This window comes from Echeneis naucrates, chromosome 16, assembly GCF_900963305.1.
Source record: "Echeneis naucrates chromosome 16, fEcheNa1.1, whole genome shotgun sequence".
NCBI lineage: Eukaryota > Metazoa > Chordata > Actinopteri > Carangiformes > Echeneidae > Echeneis > Echeneis naucrates.
This window is the reverse complement of record NC_042526.1, coordinates 795,034-817,500: the sequence shown is the minus strand read 5'-3', so window position 1 is coordinate 817,500 and position 22,467 is coordinate 795,034. Positions and strand designations below refer to the sequence as shown.

Here is a 22,467-nt window from a genome sequence, read left to right as displayed (position 1 = left end):
CATCATGTGACATCTTCACTCCTCCTTTTCTTGATCTCTTTCCATCTTTCCTCGTCTATCTTTGGCTCTCTGTTTTTTCCGTCTTCGGCACAGCCGCTGATCTGCTCTGTGATCTGATGTCAGATTAATATGAAGGAAAATGAAAAAATGAAAAAAGTAAACAAAACAAGGGAAACAGTGGTTGTTAGCACGCCGAGGAGACACACACACAATTCTACTTTCCCATTTTCTGCATCAGTGCTGTTTTAATTGAATGTAATTTAATTAACTTAGTTCATTAGATAAACACAGACAGCGAAAGTTTTACTGCAAATTCATTTTCTGCATCAGAGAAAATTCAGTTGGAAGGAATTTGTTTCTCTGTTTATCCTGATTTTAAATTCTGGAGTTTATTTGTTCCTGTTGTGTTGGCTGAAACACGGATTTTAACGGATTCATGTTGATCTCATGAAGTTAAAGAAGTTTTGAAAGGATGTGAGGAAAAATTTGGTTTGTCAGGATTTTTTCAGGTCGTAGCTTCTTCAACTCTCCTGAAATGATGTGAAAATTCTAACTTATTTTATTTTTCATTCTTCAAACTTCAGTCTAATAATTTAATGATTACTGATTGATTACTAATAATTGAATATTGATTACTTTCAGTATTTCCTTTTTGTCCTTTTCATCTTCCAGTTGTTCTTTAATTCTATTTCTTTCATGAATCTTTTCCTCTCTCGCTCTCCCAGTTCATCTTTTTATTATCTTCATTTCTTGGTTTTGAATAAATCCCACTAATGTCATTTTAATCCTCCTAACTTAAGTCTGTCATTTCCTGGCCGCTCTCTCTCTCTTTCTCTCTCCGTGACAGACAACCAACGTGTCCAGGCTGAACCCTGGCTCCGCCCCCCTCGCCGCTGGCCCGTGACCCCTCAGAGGATGCAGCTGATGGCTGGATCGGTATTTTGTGCTGCTGCAGTGAATCTGTTGCAGGATAAAGCCGACGGTCGAAGGCCAACAGCTGTGCCCATCCTCACAGAATGGCTCTTCAACTGTCTGAAAGCTGAACACAACAAGGCCAAACGGGGATCCACTCACAGTTCTCAGAGAAGGAGGCGGATCCTTCCCTGACCCCGGAGTCCGGCGTGCGCTGCCATCAAGCAGGAAATCGCCTTGCCACTGCACGCCAGGAACAAATGGAGGGTTGAGGCCGAAGGGGTTCTCGGAGGGCGACCAATTTCCTCCTCTCAGCTGAAGATGTGCAGTCAGAGACACTCAGAAAACATTCAGGAGCTGTTGAAATAACAGCTTCCTGTCACACAACTTTTCTAAGCTGGAGAAGTTGATCTGTCCTCAACTTCTGTCGCCACATCGGCCTTTGTGTTTGTTCACCAAACGCTACGTCACCCATCGGTTGGTCTGCCGCCATTTTGAAGCCTCCGGGTTTGTAATTTGTCCTTCGGCCATTTTGTTTTGTTTTGTTTTTTTAACCAGTAGAAACCAGATTTGGGGGAGAAGGTGGATCGGACCTGCTGATTGGGTGGGTGGTCAGTCTGTCAGTCACACAGTAGCCCCGCCCCTTTCCCTCTAAATGAACATCATGTTGTATTTCAGACTGAGACCAGAAACTCATCAGGGAGGAGGAGGGACATTTTCCCATTGACTTCGGTACAATCTGACCTCTGACCCCTGATGGTCAGTAGACAGAATGACGGTTTGAGGACCTCCTCACCTGTTGTGGTGGTCATCAGTGTATCTGTCGTATTCCACCTCGTAGTCCGATCTGAGGAGACAGAGACAGATGACGTTACAGACAGAAGGAGGTGATGTTCAGTCATACTGTCAGTCTGGAGTTCTCTGTTTTTCACGTTCCGATTCAGGGTGAGAAGCTCAGAGAACAGGAACTGACTAAAAACACAATGTTTCCTTCCTCTCGTGTGTTTGGGTCGTTTCTGTCTGTATCTGATCAGGAGTTCTGCTCATTAGTGACTCCAGACGTCACGATCAAAGATGGAGGATAGACACACAGAAGGACAGCAGCACCCACTTTACAGCCTGAAGGTCGAGGAAACAAAACTGTGATCCATGAGGTCAATGTGACCTTTGACCTGCAAAATCCTGTCGCTTAATTTAGTCTATGGGAAAATGATGATGATTAACTCAGTAAACGTCCTCTGAACATCCTGAAAAGTCTGAACGGTGTTCTGATGAAGAAAAAACCTGACATGAAATGATATTTCTGGGAGATGACAAACCAATGTGAAGGCACTGAGGTGTCTTTTTCCTGAAAACACACAATAAGGCTGCCGACTCTGACAGTCACCGGATTTAGTTTCCCTCCATTCTGTCAATCTGCCACAGACAGACAGAAGACCAATCGATCTTAAGAAGGAAAATAGGAGACCGAACTCCGAAAGGCGGCACAACGTGTCCACACCGAAGAACGGAATACCCCCCCACCAACCCGCACACAAACCCTCAGGTAATAAAGAGAAGGCAGCAGGAGACAGAGACAAAAAGGGAAACACCAACAAAGAGGCGTCGTTTCATCATCTTTCCCGCCTCCTGCGTTCATCTTCATCAGCTGTGACGGCCGTTAATCAGCGTTTACCGGCGGTATCGATCGGAGGCCGCTCAGCTGTGCTTTTCTATCGAGCTGTGTGGGAGCAAACCTTTAAACACGACTATCGATCGGCAGCAGGCCTCACTGCTCTGAGGCGGGATCGTACCAAACGACTCTTTTATGGCTCTCACTGCTGCTTTATCTGTGTAATTAGCTCTGATGTGAGAGCAGCGGCAGCGGCGGCACCTGAGAGGACTCCTCCTCGCCGCAGATTACGGCCTCATAACAGGCAACGCTAGCTGGTGACTGAAGTCCTCAATAGGCCAGTAAAAAATGTCCTTCAGGCAGTTTGTGATTTTATATTCAACAGTCTGGGTTCTGTCCACGGTGGTGCGTTCAGGAACACGAACCCGCCCTCGCTTTAATCGGCGGCATCGTGGCATTTAAAGGGTCCAACACAGATGAGATGTTTCACTGGGACGTTTGAGTGGGCACTTTAAATTATTGCATTTTCAAAACCAATTTCTTCCCGGCAGTTAGATTTTTGTGGCAGTGTGGAGGCAGAATTCATGGATTTTCTACAGAAAGAGGAAAAAAGTGTGAGGTAATGAAGGAAAAGTGAAACAGCTGCGACCCAAAAGGTTCGTGTGAAATTGGTCTTCCAGGATCCGGATCAGGATTTGTCCTCCGAGGGGCCGCGGATGTTCAGTGCTAAATGTTTTTGTCCATCATCCAACTCAGGAGGCTCTGAGGTAAAAACATGAAAACTGGATTTAACTGGAACAAGTTCAGATCCATCTCGTTCGGCCACAGAGGTGACAAGGGTGTTCGTGTGATTCTGTGGATATCAAAGGTGCCGTAACCAAGACTCAGAAAAAACCACTGCTGTAATGAAGGACGTGAGCTTTGTGTTCTTATTTTAAAGAATAAATGTTTTGCTCCATAAAAATGTTCCATGAGCTAATAAATCAAGTGAGAAGTGGAGATGTTTTCCCATAGCCTTCAACACAATCTGACCGATGGCCATTAGATAAAATGCAGGCTTCACTGTTCCTTTTTATTAATACTAAGAGGAATAAATTTGTCTGATGATCTCAGAATTCTAATTCTGTCATAATCAGAGTCAGGAGCTGCTTCAGGAGTTAATCAGGATTTTAATCTGCTGCAGTCTGACTCTTATTAGAGAACCTGGAGCGTTCTCCCGTTCTCCTGACGGGAATAATTACTCGCCAGCACGGAACGCCAATAAACACAGCGGACAAGCACATTTGGAGAGGGAGAGATCAATGATCTGTTTTATTCTGCAGAAAGTGATAAATCAGCTGTGTTTGTTTGTTTTTAAGCAGAAAACACAACAAGACAGAAAGTGGAGACGAAGGCGCCGACAAAAAGGTGGCGCGGCGAGGGAACGACGTGGAATTAGCATTTATATAGCAGCGACTTAATGTTGGCTCCCCCCGACATAAATGACAGCATTCAGCATCTGCCAACAGAGTGTGTGTTTGTGTGCGTTTGTGTGCGTTTGTGTGCGTTTTCATACATATTCATGGGCTTCCAGCAGCAGGTGAGTTTGGCTTCCAGCCTCCTTGCAGCAGTTACGTCCCTCCTGCTCGTACAAACTGCACCGCCAAACCCACTTATTCTGATTTACTGCTAACCCTCGCCAGCCTGCAGCGTCATAAATCAGCGGCGGCGTTCTGTACTGTAGCGTGGCGTGTTGGGAAGGAGGTTAATGGCCCGTTCAGCAGCCTTCCTGCTGACTCAGCTCGCCGAGCTCAGGCCGGACGGCGGGTCAGGAGGTAACGGCTCCGAGCAGCGACCTCTATCTGAGGTCAGCGTGATGTCACTGCTGCTGACCTGACAAACAAACATGGCTGCCAAACGCTGGCACAACGCTGGCTAAAAGAGGAGCAGAGAGGAAATCATTAAAGTCGACTGTCCAACATGAATTAACTGAAAGAACTGCAACTAAATGTTTACGTTTATTCTTTTAAATCTAATCTGAAATATCAATTCAGGAAAAAATGGCGTGACTCGTGTGTGCCGTAAATTCTGGATAAACAGAGAAAGTAGCTCACATATATTCTAATTACAGTTAAAAATATGATGGAAATGTTTCATATATTTTAACGGCCTTCTGAATTCAGCTGAGTGATTTTGTATTTTAAAACTACTGCTGGACAAACTTTATCTGGATCATCATCTTAATCAGATTTAAATTGTGTGTGTGAACCACATTTACAGCAGGAAGCTGCCTCATCTTCCCTGTGTGTGTTAAATTGTTTTTCTTTTTTGGGTCCTTTGTGTGTGTGTGTGTGTGTGTTGTTTTGTGCAGCCTCCTTATCGAGCCGTTATTTTTCTCCTCAAAGGAAACGCTGATTCATCTGTTTCTCCTAAACACTCATCTCAGCAGGGCGGTCGAGGAACAAAAGGACATAATTACAGTGCTCTCTCTCTCCCCATTGATCCTTTATGTCTCTCTATCTTCCACTTCGCCCTCCGACTCCTCACTCAGCTGATGTGAAGTTAATCAGGAGGTGAGAAAACACACACACACACACACACACACACACACACACACACACACAGACACACACAGACACACACACACACACACACGACCATCGCCAACTTGATCAGATACTGATTCACATGGATTCATTCTGGGAAGCCACTGCCTGCCTTCCCAGCATGCCATGCATGAGGACGAGCGAACCTGACCAGAAGGTCAAAGTTCATCCAAAATGGCTGCGCCGCTGTGATTCTTTTATCGGGGGAGCGTCTCCTCTGAACACTCGGAGGGTCGACCGGAATAAAAACGGCTTCAGTGTGAAACGGCACAAACACGTTTTCTCCCACAAGCAGAGAAACGAGAGCGAACAGTGTGTGTGTGTGTGTGTGTGTGTGTGTCTGTGTGTGTCTGTGTGTGTCCTCAGCAGGACAGCAGCTCTAACTGAAAACATGATGTTACACCAACTCTGACAGATCATCCACAATGATGACAAACACAACAAACACACAGACTGAATGAACAAGCTGTTAACACAAAATCACACATTTTGTCATGATGACACTGTTGTTGTCGTTTCCAAGAAGAGTGAAGTGACGCTGACGTCATCAGTCTGTGAGCTCAGCTCTGGCCTCACAGTCCAGGTCCAGGTCCAGGTCCAAGAGGGTCCAGAGTCCAGGTCCAAGAGGGTCCAGAGTCCAGGTCCAGGTCCAAGAGGGTCCAGAGTCCAGGTCCAGGTCCAAGAGGGTCCAGAGTCCAGGTCCAGGTCCAAGACGGTCCAGAGTCCAGGTTCAGGTCCAAGAGGGCCCAGAGTCCAGGTCCAGAGTCCAGGTCCAAGAGGGTCCAGAGTCCAGGTTCAGGTCCAAGACGGTCCAGAGTCCAGGTCCAAGAGGGTCCAGAGTCCAGGTTCAGGTCCAAGACGGACCAGAGTCCAGGTCCAAGAGGGTCCAGAGTCCAGGTCCAGGTCCAAGACGGTCCAGAGTCCAGGTCCAAGAGGGTCCAGAGTCCAGGTCCAGGTCCAAGACGGTCCAGAGTCCAGGTCCAAGAGGGTCCAGAGTCCAGGTCCAGGTCCAAGACGGTCCAGAGTCCAGGTCGAGGTCCAAGAGGGTCCAGAGTCCAGGTCCAAGAGGGTCCAGAGTCCAGGTCCAGGTCCAAGACGGTCCAGAGTCCAGGTCCAAGAGGGTCCAGAGGCCAGGTCCAGGTCCAAGACAGTCCAGAGTCCAGGTCCAAGACGGTCCAGGTCCAGGAGTGGTTCTGTGCTCACACACTTCCGTTGTTGCTGCTGAGGGTTTTTGTCGTTGATAAATGGCGGCCGCTCGCTGAGGAAGTTGTGTCGTTAGTTTTGATTAGAAGATGGGGGGTCCATCTGGAACACAACCTGCAGCCTTCAGCTGGGAAAACACAAACACACACTGAGAAGTGTGAGTCTGTAAACCTGGACCAGCACTCACTGCTGAAGCCTGAAACCTGCTTTCCATGTAATGACCACGAGGGGGCGACACTTTGGGGGGGGCAGGTCTCTGACTGATTCATTCACATCCATCTCGGGACGCTGACGCTAGCAGTTCGTTTAAAAGGCGACGAATCAGCCGGACGGCTAGTTGAGAGAATGAACCGGCAGGAAGTGTCCCTCACAGAAGACTTTGACAGCGACTGAGCATCGCCCCCCCACAGTCAGAGGTTTTCTGCCAGCGACTCTGAGCTCACGGTGCCGTTTTCTCCAAGCAGTGTTGTCACATAATTGTGTATTTGATAAATCTGGTCGTTCATTTTTCTGGACACGGCAGATTCACACAGGATTATTTCTGAAATCCGCAGCCGTCCTCCGTCCAGACTGTGACCTCTGACCTTTCACCTCAGTCCTCATCCTGGTTTAATCCGGCGGCGGGATTTGGAGGACATGTTGGCTTCAGTTTCCGTGTAAACAGAAAATGAGCTTAAAGCCGGGGACAGCTGGACCGTCACTGACTGTCAGCGTCACACACAACAACGACGGAGCCAGTGAGATGACTCACAACGACGACAACAGCTCGACAGGAGGAATGACTGAAGGAGGGGAAATACAGGACTGAAACTGCACCAACCTGTAGGGGGCGCCACTTCCTCTCTTGGCTCGCTGCTCGCCGTTCATCCTGGCGTCTGAAAACACAAAACATCAGATCAGGTTGGACGCCGAGCCTGAGGGAGACAACCATGGAGGTGGACAGGTAACACAACCTGACCCTGCCACAGGCTCACACACAGACACACACACAGGTCCAGCAGGCTAACGAGCGGCCCCCATCTGTCAGCCTGCAGTTCATTTTCCCACATTCACGTTGTTTCACACACTCACCGTCTGGACCGCTGACGACATTCACACAAATTTATAACACAAGTTTTACAGTGTTAAAGGTCCAGAGCTTTGGGGGAGGTAGACGTCACACCCTCTCAGCCTTAAAACCAGCCGTCAGGACTTCTGGGACTTTGTGATGTCACAACAAAGCAGTCCCCGCCCTCAGTCACGCCCCTCTCAGGACAGTTTTCTGAGGGATCTGTAGCTTTTCACAATAAAATGGTGAGTTTGTTGTCAGATTGTTTGTGTTCAGTGTCTGGCTGCAAAAAGGACTTTATGGGAAAATGTCAGCTGGTACAAACCGACGCCCACTCTGATGTGAGTTGAGATCAAACTGCAGCGCTTCATGTTTCCTTGTGAGTGCAGGTTGGTAACTTTTTGAGATGAAAATAATCATTTTGGTCTGAGTTCATAAAGAGTTTTTTTTCTGACACCACAAACAGCAAACAGCCAATAAAACGGCTCCCGTGCGATCTTCCCTCCATCGCTCAGGCAGACTCGGCCTGGATTTTGTAATTGAAAGCTGAGAGGAGTCTGGCTCGGCGCTCAGCTCCACGGACCCCCCGGTGGCGGCCGGCCCTTTGCCTCCCATCACCCGCAGCCTGACAGTTGGCAGCAGGGATGTTCATGGCTGCCACGCCGGCTGCAGCTTGTAGGACATTAGTCTTTTAGTGTGAGGTTTATGAGCGCCGTCACTCACCATCTGTTAACTGCCGGGTTGCCTTTAATCGTTCCCTCCACCAGAGATCGATAAGGCTGCCAGAGCGCCGCGACACCCCCGGCGTGCTGAACGAGCGATTGTGCATCATCGACTGAGTGATTACAGCTATTTGCTTTCTTATTGCTTTGCATTGTTTGGACGACACGTCGGCCTCAGGAGGAGGTGGGGAGAGCGAAATGAGAGAGGAGGGAAGGCGAGAGCGTGATGACAGGACAATTTCACACCCTCGTGGTTATTGGTTTTCAGGGACAGGCTATTTGAAGTTTGGCAGGAAACCCAGAGCGCAGGAGAGGCCGACCACAGCCATTTGGATGAGGCCCGGACCGCCATCTCTGTCCGCCCGTCTGCATTTGGCTGTCAGCGTTTGTCAGCGAATGTCTGTCTGCTGAACGGCAACGGCGGCGGCGATGAGGCGGCCTCCGCCAGATCTGTGTCTGCAAAGTTCAGAGATGAGTTTCACAGTCGTCAACGTCAAAAAACAAAGTGAGTCAGAGCTTCTCATTTTACTGCGCTTCAGCTGATCCTGGTGCTCCAACAGTGACCTCTGACCTTCCAGGTCCAAACACAGGAGAGGAGGCAAAGTTAAGTTTGATTGACAGTTCGTCAGCCAAACTCACCCCAGAACCAGAACCATCAGATCCTGGAGTTCAAATCTGCACTTTTAATGTGAATCTCTTCATGTTTCAGCAGTCTTGAAGTTCAGTTCAGTCAGTTCGTGCTCCCCAGAGGTTGAGCCCCGCTGACTGCAGATTTAACTGCCCCTGAAGGCCGCGGCTGTTAGTTCATTTAACTCAAATGCCACAACAGAGAGGACGAAGCAAACAAAAAGGAGGCGGGTTCACGAAGGAAAACTAGCACACACCTGATCCGTCGTTTTCACATCTCCAGGAACAACTGATGAGTGAGCCAATCAGAAGAGAGGATCAGAGTCTGTGTGACATCCTGACGGCTGCTTTTAAGGTTCAGAGGGTTTCTCTACAGAACCTGGAGCTGATCCAGGATCAGAGACCAGATGGACCTTAAACATCAACGTTCTGAACTGTTTACCAGGTTTTTCTCAGTCGGGGTCCGACTGCGTGTTTATTTCAGCACTGAAGGACGTAATTCTGCTGCCTGCTCAGCGTTCTGCTCATTTGGATGATGCGTTCACTGCTGCCTCGTCATCGTCGGCATCAGTGATGCTCGTTGTATTTTGGGAGCGGCTGAGTTCGTCTCTCATTCATGGTGATGCTTTCAGTAAAGACACTCTGGTTCAGAGTCGAGGGGCAGGAGGAGTAACTGAACCTGACAGGTGAGCTCAACAAACCTCAGATGTTTCACTCAGCCAGCAGATTCCTGTCACCTGTCAGATTTACTTCGCCCCCCACAGCGCTGAAATGAAATATTATCAGCTCCGGGTTCACTTCGTCACACCCCGCTGATCGCAGCCTCAGCTGAGACGGAGATGTGAGCGCTGACATTTCTACCATTTTATGGCTGAACAAACCAAACCTTGAACTCGACTCCCCGTAAAGAGCGAGGAGGCTGAAGTGGAAGCTGATCTCGATCATGAGCTGTTATTTTCGTTATTTCTGAAGAACGATTTGATCTCTAACAGATCGACACACCTGCAGCTTTTCACGGCCCGTGTGATGTCACAACGAAGCCGCCATCACCCTCATTCATGTTTTTGAACAAAAATGAAGCAGATTTCAGGTAAACTGACAAACCAGAATGAGACCGAAGTGACACACGAGTCGAAACAGGAATACAACTCAACAACATGTAGAGGTCAGAAGTGTTTGTCATATTTTAGAGGGAGGGGCTTGAGACGTGGCTGCTTCGCTGTGACATCACAGAGTCCCAGAAGTCCTGACGGCTGGTTTTAAGGTTCAGGTTCTGAATCCAGACTGAGACTTTTGATTAATACAGAACCTGGAGCTGATCCAGGATCAGAGTCCAGATGGAGGTCTACCTGTAGACCTGGAGACCGTCCGGACCTTTAAACCTTCAGACAGTTTGTTTCCATTTAGAATAAAATCAACATCCATTTAAAAAATATAAACATTTTAACCCGATTATTTAAAGCTCTATTTCAAAAACTGTACTCTTTGTGAAAACTTCTACATATGTCCGAAAACAGACACACACACACACACACAAACACAGACGCACACTTGTATGTTGAACATCATCGTCACATTCAGCTGCATCACAGTCCAACATCAGTTCACATGAACTCACACACACCTGAACGACACACAAACACTGCATGTGTCCTCCTGTTACACTGAGTGTGTGTCTGTGTGTTACTTACGTCTGTCTCGGTGGATGTCACTCCTGAAATGAGTCATAACAAGAGAAGAAGAGGAGGAAGGCGAGAGAAATGAAAGCTGACTGAGAGTGAGAGAGAGAGGTGACCGCTGAGTATGGCAGTGGGCTGTACCATCTGAGGGGGATGGAGGGGGGCCGGTCCATTCATCAGCAGGAGAGGGGGGGGGCGAGTCAGCGTGCACAGGAGGAAGAGATCGGATATTAGGCTGTTGGATCAGCTAAAGATTTTCGCTCTTTTGACCTTTCACCTTTGACCCCTTGGTCACACACCATGGAGCAGCCAGAACATTATGACCACCAGATCCTGGAGGTCTGGACTCATCGCTCTGATCTTCACCTGCTGCCTGGAGCTCCGTCTGAGCAGGCTGATTAGCAGTGTTTATGATTTGACCCAGGTCAGTGGGGGGTCCGTTGGATTCTAATTAAAGCCGTCCTGTCTCATTAAGATATGACGGAGATGAGCGGGCGCCTCCTGAGCTCCCGTGTTTATCCTGGAGTTAACCTCTGTCAGCCGCTGCCAAACGCCTTCCCAGCATGCATTTCAATGAGGGTTGATCCATCGGGCTGCAGGTTTTTATTCCCAGAGGATCTGGATCTGATCCTCTCTTCTGATTGGCTGACTGTTTTCTAAGTGATCCAGTAAAAGCAGAGCAGATTTCAGGTAAAAACCAAACCCTTCATGGGGCCGTGGCTGCTTCGTTGTGACATCACAAAGTCCCAGAAGTCCTGACGGCTGGTTTTAAGGTTCTGAGGGTTTCTCTGAGACGTTAACTGGAGCTGATCCAGGATCGGAGCCCAGACGGACCTTTAACACGTGAACAGGGTGTCCGTTCTGAGTGGACAGTTCAGATGTATCATTTATGTGTTTCTGTGTTTGTCGAAGTAGCTCGTCATGTGATCTTCGTTCTGATGGAAGAATAAACAGACGGGCCACGTTGGTTTCAGAGATCTGAGCTTTGGGCTCTAATCAGCCACTTCTGAAATGCTGCTGGGCCACATGTTTGTGAACAGGAGGGCTGAAAGGAGAGACTGCAGCGCCCCCTGGTGGACGACACATTCATATTTCATTATTCTGACCCACTTTTCTTTAACTGCATCATCAGAGTCAGACTCATCTGGACTTTAATGATTCTGTCAATTGAATCCATCAATTTAAACAAGTGTTGATTCAAATCAAACTGTTTTATTTTCATTTAAGTGCCATTTTCTGTTGAGCAGCTACGTTTTTTTGTTTTTTTTTTGGTGTGTCTGTTTTTGTCGTGTTGTTTTGTTGGTTTGAGAGGCACAAGAATAAAACTAAAACTTATTATTCTCACTTTGACTTCTAATTGAAGGAGTCTTCAGAGACATTCAAGGCGGATTTTTGGGGGGAAGTTTTAATGTTTCTCTTGCTTTTCCAAAAAATCCACAAACTTCCAAAGATTTGGGAGATTACAGCGTTCGTTCACACTCTGCCATTATCGTGCCTGAAATATGAGAGAAAGCTTGGAGGGTCTTTTCTTCCCAGATCCTGCAGATCTTTTCCAGGCGGAGGCTGATCCAGGGCTGCCCTGTCATTTAGGAGCCATTATCCTGAGAGACAGCAGGTTTAAAAACAAAAAGGGGGTGTTTGTATTTGCTGTAACTGGAGCAGCACACACATTCCTGAGTCGGGGAGGGAATCTGAAATCTCGTCGCCTGAATGATGCAGAAGATGATTAAAAGACGCCACCGCCACATGACTCTCCTTATAATTTGTGAGTCTAATTCTGGCTCTGCTGATGCTTCCAAATTAGTGAAAGCTTGTTCCAGATGTGGAAGCTGCTCTCCTCCTCCTCTTCCTCCATATTTCAGAGGTTGGAGGAGGAGGAGGAGGAGGAGGACGGCTGTCAGAGTGAAATTTGGCAAGTGCCCTTGAAAAGAAGGAGCGAGGGAGAAGATGGTTTAGTTTTGGAGACGACACAGAGCAGAGCTGATCAGGAACCGACTTACCAGAACCAGGACCAGGACCAGGAGCAGGACCAGAACCAGGACCAGGTCCAGGACCAGGACCAGAACCAGTACAAGAACCAGGACCAGGACCAGGACCAGGAGCAGGAGCAGGACCAGAACCAGGACCAGGTCCAGGACCAGGACCAGAACCAGGACAAGAACCAGGACCAGGACCAGGACAAGAACCAGGACCAGGACCAGAACCAGGACCAGGGGGTTTCTGTCCAGGATGAAGGCCGCTGGCGTCGTGGTGTTGATGCTGAGTCTTCATCAGATGAGCTTCTCTTCGGCTCAGGTGACGTTCAGAGCAGACAGAACTCATCGTTCAGTCCAGCAAACTGCAAAAACACAAGTTCATTTATTGTAACACGTGAACACAACTGTGATCTTCAGTCACATTATTCATTCATTACCTGATAACGGTCGAGAAAAATCAGCAGCTAGAAGAGAAAACTCAATTTTTATATTTTCATAACGCTTTTTAGATGATTCATAATTTTTTATTTCAGTGGTTTTTTATTACTTTCAAAACTTTTCAAGTAATTTTTCAGAAATTTGACCAACTTGGTTTTAACCAGTGATTTTTCTGTTGAGGTAAAAATGTTTTTAATTTTTTCAAAATAAAATTAGTTAAAGAAGAAACAGACTTAATATCAGGAGATCAGATCTGTACAGAAACACAGAAGGGACAAAAACATTTGTAAAAACATCAGTGAAGATGACTTTAATGATTTTAATGGTTTTATAAAAAAATGTTCATCGTGTTTTTTTTTACCTGATGAATCTCAAAAGGGAAAAAACACAACTGGTTTATGTGAACAAAAATTCATGAAACAATAACAGCAACAAAAATCTATTTTTGACTTTCTCGGAAAACGTCAAAGAAATTAAACTGAAAGCAGGAAAATCTAAAAATATAATCTGAATGAAAACTTTGATGAATTATTTTATTCAGTTTTGATTCTGTTTTTGCGTCCGTTTCATGAAACTGTGAACACACAGGTTCAGTCTGTGGCAGCATGTTGTGTGTTGTGTTACGTTGTGAGGTTTTCACCGGCGTGTCAGAAAACCTCACCTCCATGTTTAGACCTCACACCTGAAGCAGCGGAGACAGCCGGGTCAGGAAGTCTGCTGCCTGTGTGCAAAAACTCAAAACTGAACAGACTTCCAGGAACGTTTCTGGGCTGTAAATCCTTTTTTGATTCATCTCAGTAAACTTTATTTTTGATTTTTGATTTTTATGAGCTGTTAAATGTAATCATTGAATTTAAAACAAGAAATGTCACAAGATTATATGAAAGTTTTCCATTTTTATTTCATTGAACCTTTCTGTGTTTTTGTACTTTTTTTAAAGTGCAGCTCTAAACATGAATGTTTGGTTCTGTCTGTCTGTCCGTCCTCAGGACTGTCCGTCCACTCACGACCTGCTGACCTCGCTGCGTCAGGTGGAGAAAATGTTGGCGGCCCACGAGGCGTCGTACCAGCAGGGCCTTCGCTCCCTCCGGAAGAAGCTCAGCGTCCTGCACAACAGCACGGTGGCCATCTTTAAAAAGAACGGTGAGTCTCCCTCCACACGAAGCTCGACCTTTAACCTTCCAGATGATCAACAACATGAAACCCAAATCTCTGCTGATGAATAAAAAGTCATCCATCAGTGTTCCAGATGTTTTTACGGGTTTGTGACCGACAGTCAAAGATTATGTGTCTGACCCCCCCACAGCGTCCTGCTCCAAACCAGAGCTTCCCGCTCATGGCCGTCGGCTGGGCAGAGTGTTTGGCGTCGGCCACGAGGTCCACTTCCTGTGCAAACCGGGCTACGAGCTGATTGGCCCGCGGACCCGGGTGTGTCTGGAGTCTCTGAAGTGGAGCGGCCAGCGGCCGATGTGCCGCCGTGAGTCCAACCTTCGATGGAGCTGCTGCTTCTTGTTCTGCTCCCTTTTCCTCTGACGTCTTCTTTTTTGTTTTTCTCTGCAGGCTTCAACAGCACCGGCAGCTCCTTGGCCTCCTCCTCCTCCTCCTCCTCATTCACTCCAACACCAACATCTTCCTCCTCCGCCATCCGACCGTCTCACTGCACTCACTTCCTGGGCTCCACCCGCTGCACCTGTGATGTGGGCTTCACCATATCAGGCCGCGACAACAACATCTGCACAGGTAACATCTGTGCCGTTTCCCATCAGTCATTGCTGCAGCTCCTGACCCATGGCGTCCGTTTCAGACATCGATGAGTGTCACCTGTTCCCGCTCGGTCAGCCGGGCCGTCTCTGCGTCCATCAGTGCGTCAACACTCCCGGCAGCTTCCACTGCTTCTGCCCGGCCGGGTACGACCTCGCCGCGGACGCCCGCAGCTGCACAGGTCAGAGGTCACTTCCTGTCACTCACCGACCGGCCAAGGTCATAACTCTGACCCATCTGCTCTTCTCTGTCCAGACATCGACGAGTGTGACACCCGGACACACAACTGCTCAGCACAGCAGGTGTGTGTGAACACCTACGGAGGGTTCCAGTGTGTGGCGGTGGAGTGTCCTCACATGAAGAACGCCACCTACATCAAGACGTCTCCAATGTAAGATCACACCGTCCTCCACATTCTTCCTGAGACGTCTGTGTCTCTGCGGTCTGTCAGCGTCTCAGACAGGACGCCATGACAACACCACATAGTCTGCATTCTGGTGTGTAGGGGGTGGAGCTTGATGCAGGAAGCAGGAAGTTAAGATACAGGTGATAGCACTAAAAGTCAAATCAAATAGAACAAGACAGAAAAAATGAAATCAAAACTAAATTCAGTTTGATGCTGTAAACAAAAGATCTGTAAAGCTGAAGCATCAGAGAACTAAATCACATCTGAAGAAAAAATCCAAACCTCCCAGAACGAACGCGTGCTCTCTTCAGACTGAGCTGCAACTTTAGAAACGTCCAATTAACATGAATATATCTGACATTTGGGACGAGGAGGCGGCAAACGGAGCTCTCTGGGAGTTTGTGGGGTCGTCAGTTTGACAATAACTGCGGTTCGACTTCCATAATGTGAGCTACACATTTATATGTGTGTGAGGATAAAAGGCCACGGCAGATAAATAAAAACAATGAAAACCACAGTCACACAACGAGAACACAATAGCTCACTGTGAAATGCAGACGGCTGCAGAATAAATGAAAAGTGATGTCATCAGCTTCCTGTCTGTCTGTGCAGGCGCTGTGAGAGGAACCCGTGCATGCTGGGAGACAAGGTGTGCACTCAGGCGCCAAACTCCATCTCCTTCCACTTCCTGTCTGTGGTGTCCAACATGTCCGCCCCCCGCGTCCTCTTCCGGGTGTCTGCGGCCCGCGTGCTGGGCGACACGTTGCGTTTTGGCCTAGCTGGAGGTCGTGGGCGGGGTCACTTCAGCGTGCAGCGCTCGGGCCGTCAGACCGGCACCCTCCTCCTGGTGACGCCCATCCAGGGTCCCGCCACCCTGGAGGCCGAGGTGGAGATGAGCGAGCTGGAGCGCAGCACCCTGCTGGGCCGCTACCTGACCAAGGTCACCCTGTTCGTCTCCCCCTACCAGTTTTAGGGTCAGTGGGCGGGGCCTCAGGGGTCATTGGGGCCAATTCCTGCTCCGCGTCGACTTAAATTAGAATTTCAGTGGAGCTTCAAAAGTTAGGATTTGTATTCAGTTTGAAGTAACAAGTCTGGGGCTAAAGAGGAAGGGCAGGGGTCAGGGGTCAGGGGTCAGACCACTGAGTGTATTCAGCCTCTGTAGGTGACTTTAATGCATCTGTTCTGTGTATATATATAAATGAGGTGTTCAGTTGAAGGTTTCAGGTCCGGTCCGGTCCGACTTCAGTCCGTCCTTCAACTCAAACAAATGTAGTTTGTCTCTTTGAAATGAGCTGACAGTTTAACTTCTGATGACACCAGAGAGGAAAAACTGAAGAGCACATCAGATAGTGAGACAGAAGGATTAAAAACAACTTTTCTTTTAAGTGTTTTGTTCGGCTGTTAAAATAAATAAATGGAGGACTGAACTCAGTCTGAGTTTCCTTTTAAAACCAGTTTGTTGTTTTCCCTCCAAATCTTCAGTCGACTTCATCCTGACAACCAAAAACAGCTGATCTGGAATCTGCCTGCAGATAATCAGACGGGCTCTTTCTCAGGCAGGTTCTGCAGTTAACTGCCTCCATGATGAAAAAACAAAGATGTGATTTAAATCTCTGCTCTGCTGTGTTTTTCTGAGCGTGTTGTCCACACGTCAGGTTTCAGGAGTTTTGGATGTTCTCAGACATTCGGGTCTAAACTCTTGTGTTGAACAGAAGCTGCCAAGTCGACGTGTTTTGGTCTGAAGAATTTAACACGAATCTGTGAGACGGACCGAAGCGTCCACAGAGCAGACAGAACGCACACAGAGCACAGAGGGAGTAGAAACCTTGCAGACTTTATTATCATTAACAAATTGTCCAATTTTAATCTGTACAGAACAACAAATAGAAACTGAAAAAAGTGGACAGAAAAAGAGGAAAAAAAAACCCTCCATGAATTCAGACAAAAACATTGATTACAAAAAAGATCTTTCATCATCATCACCAACTTAAAATCAAAAACAATCTAGTTGTCGTCACTCAGGACAAAGAACTGCGAGGAACCGACTGTAGATCACACTGCATCCTGCAGACGCTCACAGTCCCAAATCTGTGGGCAACACACAGACAGACACGTCATCCATCACAGCCAAGACACACACACACACACACACACACACACAACATGCACCTCTGCTCGATGCCGCAGGGGATTCTGGGATGTTCTGTACAGCGGCGTCCCCCAGCGGGACGGTGAGTAGGCACAATCTGATAAAACCGACGACAGGTCAGATGGAGGGAGAGACGGGACAGAAAATAAAAAGGGGCTAATGCAGCTCAACGAATCAGAATGCCTCCTTCATGAAGCAGGGGCGGGGGATGGGGGGGCAGGGCGGCGCACGCCACACGGTTAGAAAACACAGGTTAACTGCTGGAGCGTATTTTACACTATAGTACACGTCATGTACATGAAATTCTTCAGTGTTTTTACAGTCGGCGAAGACGCACAAGGAGACCTCCGCCCCCCCAAAGAACACTTCCTGTTTTGCTGACGTGAGGGACGTTTGTTTCACTCAGGTGGTGCTTCATGCGGCGTTGAGCTGTGATGACATTAAAGGTTCGACTGCCGCTGAAGCACTTCTGGCGTTCTGTAAACACGAGAATCAAACGGATCAGAGCGCCCCGTTCTTCTGCTTTGTTTTCCCACCGGCCCAATTGTGGACAGGTGTGAAACGCGCTTGTGACACGACGGCGCGTTTCCTGCAAGAAAAAAATGAAACCACTTCTAGCACGAACTTCTTGTCTGTCATTCGAAGCATCGTCACATTTCAGATACGCAGCAGCCACCAGAGCAGGAATCGAACTCACTCTGCGGCCAAAGAGGCGTTCGCTGCTCTACGTGCTGGAGCGGGTCGACGCCTTCACCGCCTGCATCCTCCTCACCCCTCCCTCCTTCCCACAGGGGGGAGGAAGGAGAGGCTGTCGCTCGCTGGAGAAAAGGCAACCAGAGAACATTCTAATCATTGAAAATGAAAAAAAAAAAAAAAAAACCTTTGACCATTAGTAAACAAATAAATAAAGCTATAACAAAACAATATATATATATTTATAGATATAAAAAAAGAAAAAATGTGCAATGATTCCAGTTCGATCTTTACACACAAATGTTCACATCTCTATCATCAGCTAGACTCTTAAATTCTGATTTGTTGTATTTCCTGCACTGCGTGACACCAACAGCCACGCTGCAAGTGCATGGCTGCGAGGGGGGGGGGGGCAGAGAAGAGAAGCCAGTTTGCCCAGTCCAGCTATGTCTGGACCCCACTCAGGAAAACCACCAACGCTGAGGTCGGATGGTGAAGAACCAGCTGAACTGGGAGCAGCAGAAAGCTGCTGGGTGTGTTTATGGCACAAATTCTGCTGGGGGGGGGGGGGGGGCAAAAGCTGTTGAAAAGAAATAAAAATGAAAGTTGCCAAATCACAAAAAAAAAAAAAAAGAAAAAAAAGAAAATTATTCCTGTTGCAGGAAGAGGTTTGGGTGAACCGGCTGGGAGTGTTTTTGATGTGCGCCCCCCCCAACTTTATCATATCTGTGGCTCGGTGGAGGGCCGGCTGGTTTGGCACCGCCCGCCTGGCAGTCCCATGGCGACATAATCTAACTAACACACATCCGCCCCCCCAAAAATATACACATATATCCACAGCCAAACAATCCCCAAGACTCTTTAAGCAGGAGGACCAACAAAGACCACGAAGGAGAAGATGGCGGTGGAACACACACACACACACACTAATCATTAAAATACTGGAGTCATTTCACTGCTCTATATGTGAGCCCCCCCCCACCCCCACACACACTTTCTACACATTTACACTTTGATTTTATTGACCTCCCTGACCCCTGAATGACCTCTGACCCCATATCCTCACAACCCCCCCCCCCAAGCACAGCAACAAAAAATAATAAAATCAAATCAAAAAAGTGTCCAAGTTTGGGGAAAAGAAGAGAAATAATCACAAGAAGCAGCAGCAGTGGTTTGGGAGGGGGCGTGACCTCCTCAAAGGAGGGCGGGGCTCGTGTAGAAGCAGCACAGGTGAGTCACTGATCACGCCCACTGGCCCTCGGCGCAACCGTAAGTGTCCCTCCACTGGCAGAAGAAGCAGCGAGGACAGATTACAAATGAAAGGTAGTAGAGAAGAGTTGAAGGGGTGAGTTGGCGGGGGGATTATTGGCAGGGGGGGGGGTTCTTTCAGCGGTGGTTGGTTCTCCTGTGGGCGTGTCCTGACCCCAAGATAGGTGTGGTCTACCTGTCCTTCAGCTCCTGAGTGACGCGTTTGGTGAACCGACCGCAGAGTAGCCCCATCATGAAGAGCACCGCCACGCCGGCGCCGATCATAGTCAGGATGTAGTTCTTGGACGGTGATGTCATCACCTGCATGGCCAGATCTGAGAAACCCTCGGCGGGCGCCACCTGGTGGTGAGTACGAACAAGACAAGTAGACGAGTTAGAGGACATTATGCCAAATTAATCTGAGCAGGTTAATATGGTGGGAAGTGGTGTTAGCATGTCGCTGCCTCTTTCAAAGTAAAATTCATTGTTTTTAAAAATAGAATCAGAGTAAAAACCAAATTAATTCAAAACTCAGTTATTTCTGCATGTTCAATCCACTTCAGAATAAAAGCCTCATTTTTAACCAGAGTGAGCTCAGTCCCTTCACAATAAGACTCCCGTAAAACACCCCTTTCCACTTAATTTTCAAATTAAAACAGACAGCAGTTCTCAACAAATACCAAAATAAGAGTCCCTTAGAAGCCCATCAGAATGAAACTGTATCTTTTGGTTTTGACAGCCGTCCGCTCTGCTGCAGGTCAACAACAGCTCCAGTTTGTGCGTCTCCTGCTGTCTGCCGTCACACCACCGGCCGTGTTTTCACGGTGTTCGGAGGGTTTTCAGGCACGCTGCGGTTTGTGTACCTTGGCAGCGTAGCTCCACATGTCGATGCGATCCTGAAGCCTCTTCTTGCACTCCGGCTGCAGACGCACCCGTTTGTCCTGCAGCGCCTCCATGAGACACGACATCTCTGAGGAAACCCACAACACATCAGCCATCAGCCTGTTGTGTTGACCGTGTGCTGTTGTCATCAAGCTCTCCTCTCTATCACAGCGAATGTAAACTGGAACTTTAATTCATCAACAGTATTTTTTTCCTGTTCTGATGAAGAACACCAAACTAAGTAAAGGTTCTGTGCTTCATGTTTGTGATCCTTTACTTTAAATGGTCACGGTGTGTGTGTGTGTTTGTGGACTCACGGCGCCCCCTGCCGGGTGGGATAGCTGCACAGTGGTGCTTGATGTCCAGGGCACATGCCGTGTGCAGGACGGGGTCGACAAAGATGTCCGCCTTACTTTCCTTCAGCATGTTCAACACCTCCTGCAAGAAGAAGAGGAGGACAGAAAATGAGAGTAAAGTAAGATGAAGAAAATGAGTTCTCTGAACTTTGGTTGTGTGTTCATTTGAACAAAAGGAATAGTGCTGTAAAATCGGTCACCCTCAGCAGGTCAGTGAAGGCAGCGCGGACTGTGCCTACCTTCTTACATCCTTCCTGTTTGATCTTCAGCAGGTTGACCTTCAGACACTCCTCCACCTGACCTGTCTGCTCCTGAGCTGCTGCCTCCTCCGGACACAACCTGGAGATCTACACACAGACACACACACACACACACAGTCTTCAGTCTTTGTTCAGCAGAATTTCTACTGTTAGAACATCTTTATATTTTATATGACTTGGATCGGTATCCAAGGTCCAAATCGTGACGAGCTCCGGTGTTTAACCTGAAGTGTTAATATAGGCTGTACGGGACCTTTAAAGATTTTGGATCCTTTCCTTTAAAATGTTAATATCATCAACTAGAACTTTAAAATGTGTAATCCACCTCCTGCGTGCAGTGGATCTGCAGCTGAGGGTCCAGTCTGTAGTCCAGGGCCGACTCCTGCAGGATGACCTGGATCTGATCCTCACAGTCTGAAGACAAACGCTGTCACAACACACAAACGAGTTTGTCATTTCAGAAAGACTGTTTAAATAAAACCACGTTTTTTCTCTGACAGGTACAAAACTACATTTCCCATCATTCACTCCCTCCGTATATTTTCTGTGTTTTCATTGGAGGAAACAGGTTTTTGACTCTGACCTGGTCTGCGTATTTGAGTTTGAGGCAGGAGATGACCTGACCCTCCAGCTCGCTGTCGGCCGTCGCCTTATTCAGGATGGACTGACAGAACTTGGGAATGTCGGCTTTACAGGCTTTCCTCAACACCGGGTTCAGCCTGTAGTCTGGAGACACACACAGACTCACAGTCAGCTGCGGTAGTTGTGCGACTGTCATGTTAAAGACACTGGAGTTGTGACGTTGTGTACCTGTGTTCTGAGTTATCTGTCTCTTTGTGATCATCTGCTTGCATTTGGGATCCATCACTTCGCTGTTCTTGTTCTGTTTCAGACACTGAAGAACGTTCTTCCCCTCCGACTCTGTACAGAACCGCTGGAAGAAACGCACACACAAGAGCCATCACTCACCACACACACCAACACACACCCACCCACCCACCCACCCTCCCCTTTAGTGGACCTACCCTGATCATGTTTTTGCAGACTCTCATCAGCTGGTAGTCCAGCTCAGGATCAACCATCTCCACCTCCTGCAGCTTGAAGATGCGCTGATGGCAGCGTGACGTCAGCTGACGTTTGTTCTCCTTCAGACACTCGATGACCTGCAGAGAGGGATAGAGCTGATTGGTGGGAAATTCATGTAACATGGAACAAATCTGTAGAACAGGAAGTGACCATAAAGCAAAACTGTTAAATGTTGATTTCTGCTGTAGTTTAACAGAAGTCTCTGGGACTTGCAGGTTTTAGCTCCTCAGTGTGGGCCTCATGTTTCAGATCTTTGTTTGGTAAACGCAGCCAAAAATCACATTGTCCTGTGTCTCTGGGTTCAAACTGTCAGAGCTGCACATGGACAGATATTTCTGAAACACAATCTGCAGTTTCTTGGGTGTGTGTGTGTACCTGTGCGTTTCCGTAGGCCACATTCTGACACAGTCTGCTGATGTCCTGCTTGCAGGAGTCGTACAGCTCCGGCTCCAGACGGATGTCCTCTGACTGCAGGAAGTCAGACAAGACTTTAGTGGATTTACAGAGAAACTTTTAATCTGTGCAGATTAGAAAGCAAAACTCAGCAAAACACAGAACACAGAGAAAAGCAAACTCACTCAACCTTTTAGAAATGTTTGGTTGGAAACTTAAATCTGCTAAACGTCTCTGACCCTGACTGATGTAGGAAAAGATGCCATTCATATATTTATTATCTCAACAGCCTAAAAACACCAAACTCTCCTCATCCGTGTCAGGTTTGTCTCGTCAGCCGTCTCAGAGCGAGGCTGAAGTTTAATAGAAACTTTGCTACGGTCGGCACTTCCTGTCTCCGTTTCTGTTCAGTCTGGGTGGCGACTCGCCAC

The 22,467-nt window shown here is 47.8% G+C and overlaps 2 protein-coding genes across 5 annotated transcripts in view; one reads left to right on the top strand and one right to left on the bottom strand.

Moving 5' to 3' along the window:
* The window catches only part of glg1a (golgi glycoprotein 1a), a 37,974-nt gene that overhangs the window by 2,107 nt on the left and 13,400 nt on the right, over positions 1-22,467 (bottom strand). Inside the window, exons 17-27 of one of the 4 annotated variants that reach the window (XM_029522748.1) lie at positions 22,019-22,111; positions 21,583-21,720; positions 21,368-21,491; positions 21,141-21,283; positions 20,883-20,984; positions 20,537-20,644; positions 20,259-20,379; positions 19,923-20,029; positions 19,256-19,419; positions 17,816-17,936; positions 16,784-17,057 (exon numbers count right to left, since the gene is read on the bottom strand). In XM_029522748.1, coding sequence (XP_029378608.1) covers positions 17,843-17,936; positions 19,256-19,419; positions 19,923-20,029; positions 20,259-20,379; positions 20,537-20,644; positions 20,883-20,984; positions 21,141-21,283; positions 21,368-21,491; positions 21,583-21,720; positions 22,019-22,111 — 1,194 coding nt within the window. In that variant the 3' untranslated portion in view covers positions 16,784-17,057; positions 17,816-17,842. Of the gene's footprint in view, positions 1-16,783; positions 17,937-19,255; positions 19,420-19,922; positions 20,030-20,258; positions 20,380-20,536; positions 20,645-20,882; positions 20,985-21,140; positions 21,284-21,367; positions 21,492-21,582; positions 21,721-22,018; positions 22,112-22,467 lie in introns of those variants that run through there. The other 3 variants (XR_003841788.1, XM_029522750.1, XM_029522751.1) reach the window with 3 other exon arrangements.
* On the top strand, positions 12,358-16,390 carry LOC115056374 (fibulin-7). The gene is made up of 7 exons (XM_029522752.1): positions 12,358-12,683; positions 13,792-13,945; positions 14,109-14,279; positions 14,363-14,542; positions 14,607-14,744; positions 14,819-14,954; positions 15,582-16,390. Exons 1-7 carry the CDS (start codon positions 12,618-12,620, stop codon positions 15,940-15,942), a joined length of 1,206 nt encoding a protein of 401 aa, XP_029378612.1. The 5' UTR covers positions 12,358-12,617; the 3' UTR covers positions 15,943-16,390.

Bases quoted from the DNA above. Each gene is read 5' to 3' on its own strand.
- LOC115056374 (XM_029522752.1), top strand. From the start codon at position 12,618: ATGAAGGCCGCTGGCGTCGTGGTGTTGATGCTGAGTCTTCATCAGATG. The intron at 14,280-14,362 runs GTGAGTCCAACC...TTTTCTCTGCAG, and splicing joins CCAGCGGCCGATGTGCCGCC to GCTTCAACAGCACCGGCAGC. The intron at 14,745-14,818 runs GTCAGAGGTCAC...TTCTCTGTCCAG, and splicing joins GGACGCCCGCAGCTGCACAG to ACATCGACGAGTGTGACACC.